This window comes from Apteryx rowi, unplaced genomic scaffold, assembly GCF_003343035.1.
Source record: "Apteryx rowi isolate R43461 unplaced genomic scaffold, aptRow1 scaffold_47, whole genome shotgun sequence".
NCBI classification, from domain to species: domain Eukaryota; kingdom Metazoa; phylum Chordata; class Aves; order Apterygiformes; family Apterygidae; genus Apteryx; species Apteryx rowi.
The window spans coordinates 1,118,178-1,120,933 of NW_020450727.1; the positions used below are offsets into that span (position 1 = coordinate 1,118,178).

Genomic DNA, 2,756 nt, shown 5'->3' on the forward strand with positions numbered 1-2,756 from the left:
GGCGGCGGGCGGCGCGCGCTCGTCCCTGGGGAGCCGCGGCAGCCCGCGCCGCCCGCCCACCTGGGGCTCGGACCCGCGGCGCACCTGCACGCGCAGCTCCGCGTGTGCGTCTTTAGTATCCGCTGGCTGCGGGTTGTGTCCCTAACCGCCTGACGGCCTTTCTTCCTCGATAGCACCGTGGCGAAAGTTGTGCCAGCGCAGGCTTAGCTCACAGGCGGACGGCGGCTCTGCTTCCCCGCCGTCTGGGCGGGCCGCAGCTGCGGGGAAACCCGCCTGGCCTGTCACCGCCCGCGGCTTTTATTCACTGCCGTATGGGCAGAAGGCTGCTTCTGTCCTCCGGCAGGCAAGCTGAAAAGTTTCACGTTTAGCGGATTCTTGGTAGCCGAAGCCGCAAGCTTGGTGGGAGCCACCGGGAAACAAGCGCAGCCTTTTCACTTAACAGTTGCATCTCTCATATTTTTATATACTTCTACAATAACAGGCTCAGTTTTGTAGCTAAAAGATGCCTGGTAAAATTTCGTAGCAAGAGTAATTGAACACTGGTGTTAATACTGGTTAGAAAATATTTATACAAAGAAATGTGGTAAGAAGACATCAGTAATTTTTCTGGGGAAATTTTAAAGAGTAGTGGTTTTTTTCTTGATGTAAGAATGAAGATTGCGTGGGAAGAAGTGAAAGAAGAATGGGGAATGGGGTGCCTGAGAGGAGGTAGGGGACATGTCACAAAAAGTGGAAAAGGAGAAGTCCGGAGGGGAGAGATTAAAAAGCAAATAGTAAAAATAGATGTAATGATGGAAAAGCACAGGGTAACAAGAGACCACAAAAGCAGGATTTGTTGGTTAAAATGTCTTACCTAGTTAATAGAGAGGGTTAAAGAGAGGATTGGTTAAAATGTGCTATTTAGGAAAAGTCTCTCGAGTAGGTCGCTGACTTAGAGATTCTTCTTTGCAGTTTGATCAACTCAGTACCATTTAGATACTATTTGGCACTTATACAATGGAAAATTCATTGGTATACTGGGAAATAGTGGTAAAATTCACAGAATAACATCACGGAATACTTTCCTTGCTGTTCAGCCAAACCTATTATTAAGTCGTATTAAAAAAAATAAAAGGGCAGTAAGAATGTGACTGACAGTGCATTACTATTAAATACAAAACACTACTCAGCAGATTCCTTCTTTTAAGCAGCACAGTAGTAGCCTTGTGGGTCTGGGTTGGCATAGGTGCTTTTCAGCCTGGTCAGTGAAAGTTTTATACTGTGGGAACATCTTTATTTGTGACGCAGAAATGGTTTTAGGGCTTTTTTTCCCCTACTTCGCTTAAACCTCCTGCCACTTTACATAGAAGTGTTTTTATACTGGCACAGGTGTCAACTTATCTCAGCAGAGCTATCCATATTTCTTTAAAACCTTTTTATGACACACTAAGTTGAAAACGGAACTAATGGAACTAGCGTTCCTGTATCATTTTGAAAGTGATACTCCTGCTGCTTTGTGTAGTGTGTTCAGAGCCCTGCTTCACTTTACTTTTTGCAGTGAGCTGAATATTCGTTCAAAACTTTTTCAGAAATGGTGCTTTTTTTTTTTTAAAGTAATACTGCAGTTATACCCACAAACTGGTTCAAATATGAGCCCATCATGCTGTATACCACGTAAGATGCTTAAAAAAGAAAAGTACTGAGTGAAGACTATTACTAATTGCATTTTATGCTGCCTGCTTTGTGTTACTGCATTTAGTCATGTCTATGGACATGAAGACAGTTCTTGACCCAGTGAGCTTGCAAATTAATCAAGGATTAATCCAATCAGTAAGCATTAAAATTAAAAGAATTCTCATTGATAGAATTGGGCTTAGAAAAAGGTCTCATTTGCCACTTCATTTTATAACCACTTTGAAAGAGGGTTTTTTGTTGTTTTTATTCCATAAATAGAAGATACTCACTGGAGAACAGGAAAATGTACATACTGGTAATCTGCAACTTATGTAAGAAACATAGCGTAGTGTATAAGCAGCAGTTTCTGTAGTTTCCTGGTAGCCTGTCTCAGAATGTGATTGCACTTTAAATATCACTTTCACAGGAAGTCTGTTTTTAATCACACCTATATGTGAGTATGTTTGTGTTCATATACAGGCAATGATGCATTCACCATTYGCCATGACATACTGAACAAATGCATACAAGTTAAAAACTCACGGATAGTGATAGCTGACTGCGGGGAGACAAGTGAAGCATTATGGAAATGGGTATCCCAGAATCGCCTCTTTCATTTGGGGTCCCAGCAGTGCCTGGGACTCGATATATTCACCAAATCACTGTCTCGCCTGAAAATGGTTGACTGTAACTCAGAACTTATGCTCTGGTGGCGATGTGCTGACGCTTCCATCCTCGGTGCGTCTCAGTACAAGGTGACCATCAAAGGTACTTTTGTAACTGCAAGCATAAATGCATCAGACCAGTGGAGAAGCAACAGTTCCTCTGATGACATATGTCGATATCCTTACCATGGTAAGTTTGCACAGGGGCTTGGAGGAAGCACAGATTTTTGGTGAGGGCTTTGTGCTATAAGTCTATGCCAATAATTAGTTAAAGTTAATCATGTAAAGGAGCTAATCAACAAAGTGATAGAATGTTTTGCTACAGAGAGATATTGATATTCAGGTATGAAACTTTACCATTTTTAAGAAAACAAAACATATGCACAACTTCAGAAGTTTTTTTTAAGTGAGTGGCTTTCTTATTCACGTCTAACCCCC

At 42.2% G+C, this 2,756-nt stretch overlaps 1 protein-coding gene across 4 annotated transcripts in view; it reads left to right on the forward strand.

Moving 5' to 3' along the window:
• Positions 1 to 2,135: 2,135 nt before the first annotated feature.
• Positions 2,136 to 2,756, forward strand: part of LY75 (lymphocyte antigen 75) — a 47,870-nt gene continuing 47,249 nt past the window's right edge. For 3 of the 4 annotated variants that reach the window (XM_026077994.1, XM_026077995.1, XM_026077997.1), the window contains exon 1: positions 2,233 to 2,508. In XM_026077994.1, the coding sequence (XP_025933779.1) occupies positions 2,331 to 2,508 (178 nt within the window). In that variant the 5' untranslated portion in view covers positions 2,233 to 2,330. Of the gene's footprint in view, positions 2,509 to 2,756 lie in introns of all 4 variants that reach the window. The other variant, XM_026077998.1, reaches the window with a different exon arrangement.